Raw genomic sequence first — 2743 nt, forward strand, 5'->3', positions numbered from 1 at the left:
TTGTGGAAGAAATTAAGTGTGTCTTCCTCTTGGAGACTTTCTTTCTACCTTACTCTCAGGTTCCACGCAGACTAAAAAAAAGCGAAAGAAGAAATGTTTTACAAGGGTCTGCAAAATGAAATAAGGAGACCGCTATTCTGGACCCAAAAAAGGGTGTTTTGCTCTTCTCTCCACCCCATCCTGCCTGCAAATCTCTTACTCAGTATGAGTAGCTTGGCATGTGAGTTCTTTTTTCTTGTATACAGTTTCTGGGATCTTGAACTCTCTGCTCCTCCTTAATTAATAGCCCTCAGAAGACATATAGTTACAGGCAGCACACTGACAGTACTGGGAGGTGTCTCTAGGCCAAGTTGCTGTAACGTGCTTCTCATTCCTGTCGCTGGCTGGTAGCTCACTGGTGTTGGCTGAGCTCATTGCTTCTCTCCCTGGCTGAGAAACAAGTGGCAGAGTGGAGAGCAGAAGCTGTTGAATGCTCTAGTCTGTGGAAAAGTGAGCATCAAGAAGAATTACGTTTCTGCATACACCTATAATTGAGTACCCACAGAGTTGTTTGGTGACATTCTTCAAAGTGCAAAGTGTTCCACATAAGGACACGTGGGAAAGCTGAGATTAGACTGCAACATTCAGCAGTTCACAGGGATGCCTGACTTCTCCATTAGGGCTTGCTGATGTGGACTGTGGACTTGGAAAAATTGTCTTGGGACACGGAGTGAACACCCATGTCATTCCATCTCACCATAGCTGCTGGCATTTTTATGATTGTTGCTCAGTCTTTCGGACACCTGGTATCTCGGGAGAAAATGAGGAAGCCCACTGACCTTTGTTCTCATTGCAAACAGGGAGTGCGTGGGATGGGGAGCTGTGAAAGAAGAGATATCCTGGATAATAATGTCTGCTTCCTCCTGTCTGCTTTCTGTCTCTGTGCTTGTAGCTCTGTCTGTCATACCACCTCCTTCCCCCTGCCCCCTCCCTCTCCTTCAGGAGTTCCCCTGTTGCTCACACCTGATATTCAATCCCAGCAGAGTTATTGCCTTTTGCTGAGATCAAACACGGCACTGGGGAATCATGTGGCAGGGGAAGGTTGCTATAAATATAGTTGAACCCTTTGGGCAGGAAGGGAAGAAAGCGAGAGAGGCACAAGGACAAGGAGGAGGGGCAGAGAGAAAGAGAGTACAGGAACAGGACAAGTTGGAGTGGTCTGAGGAGAGAGAGAAAGGAAGGCTCAGCAGAGAATGCGGAGGCCATGCTCTCTGCCAGAACACGAGGTGGTTCTAGGTAAGGCCCAGAGCAGCAGCTCAGTTTCAGATGAGCGTGAGGAGGAGTAGAGGAATGGAGAGCTCAGAGAGCAGGACGCAGGAGCGCAGCTCGAAGCCAGCTTTGTGGGGGGGCACACCGCAGTACGACTATGTCTGCTTTGAGAGATGCACCCGGTACGGGATACCTGTGGAGGCAGGACACGAGGCCGGGGCGACAGGGGACGACCTGCGCTCCCTGGAGAACTCCCTCAGCTACCCACAGGTAGGGCTGGACAACGGGATATTTGTGGCAAGACAGGTCTCCCTGGGATCACACAGGCTCTGGGGCTCTCAGAGCAGCACTGGCAGAGCACACATCCCTGTCCATCCCCAGTCCTACCGGCTCTCCCCTTCGCTTGCTGACTCCCAGGTCAGGCTTTGACATTCATGGCTGTACTTCTACCTAGGAGCCTACCAGTAATTCAAGTCCGAGCTTATTGTCACCTGCCATGGATGCAATGAGACTTGGAATGGGCAAGCTGGGATGGGGAAAATTAGCCAGAGCATTAATGTGTTTGTAACAGCAAGGAGCAGCTGCAGCTGCCTTTGGCTGCATAGTGATATTAAGTAGAGCAGAAGAGTGAGTAAAATCAAAGAGAACAGTGAGGTATATAGATGGGTATCTGTCTGCACAGCTGTATAGATGAAGTAAAGCTCTCTTGTGACTTTTCTCTGACCATAAAGCACTTCATGGTCATAGATCCATACATGTATATTCGTATTTTTGGTAACTCTTAGTGGAGCTGTAAGTGAGGGATTTCCTAGTCCTTAAACTTGACCTGACTCTTGCTCTGGTTCGTATAAGCACTGGTTCAGAAAAATGTCTGGGACATAGATGTACTCTGGTTATGGCTTTTTGTTCCACTATGCTCTGTATCTCCTTTACCTCTTCTTTTGGGACAGCCTCCTGTGAAGGAGAGGGTTTACAGCAGAGTCCTGGTGTCTTATTTCCTACCACTCTGCCCTGACTAAACTGACCTAAGAGAGCTGTGGTGTAATCCAGTCAAATTATGAGGAAGAGAGCATGTGAATGTGAAATTCGTAAAGTGGATGTTTCTCCTTAAATGAATACAAATCCTCTTACATGGATGGTGAATGAAGGAGATTGCATTAATTGTCTCCTAAAGATTACGTGATGTAGTGATAGGCAAAAAACCGTATTTGCCACCAATTCAATCTCTTCCAGTAGATAAGCATCCCAATGAGGATTGTTATGTGTCACACTGCAAAAGATCAGAGAATCAGTTCCATGGCCATATTCAGGGGTTTCTCTTCTGAAACTGCCTAAAATATACGAGAGTTTGCATGTGTCCTACACTAAAGTCTTCCAACACCACCCCACTGGCAGGTTTGAAAGCAGCAGCCCAGATGGACAGAGGTCTGACTGGAGCAGTTTAGGCTTTATCTGCACTAACGCAGGCAGTGCTTTGGCTGCAGCAGCCAGGACA

General features: G+C 47.8%; 1 protein-coding gene across 1 annotated transcript in view; it reads left to right on the forward strand.

The window, feature by feature from the left end:
• The first annotated feature begins 1044 nt into the window (after positions 1-1044).
• CLCN1 (chloride voltage-gated channel 1) overlaps positions 1045-2743 on the forward strand; it is a 36277-nt gene continuing 34578 nt past the window's right edge. Inside the window, exon 1 of the mRNA XM_017736506.1 lies at positions 1045-1518. Within this exon, the coding sequence (XP_017591995.1) occupies positions 1306-1518 (213 nt within the window). The 5' untranslated portion in view covers positions 1045-1305. The remainder of the gene's footprint in view (positions 1519-2743) is intronic.

Source organism: Corvus brachyrhynchos, unplaced genomic scaffold (assembly GCF_000691975.1).
Source record: "Corvus brachyrhynchos isolate BGI_N302 unplaced genomic scaffold, ASM69197v1 scaffold176, whole genome shotgun sequence".
NCBI classification, from domain to species: Eukaryota; Metazoa; Chordata; class Aves; order Passeriformes; family Corvidae; genus Corvus; species Corvus brachyrhynchos.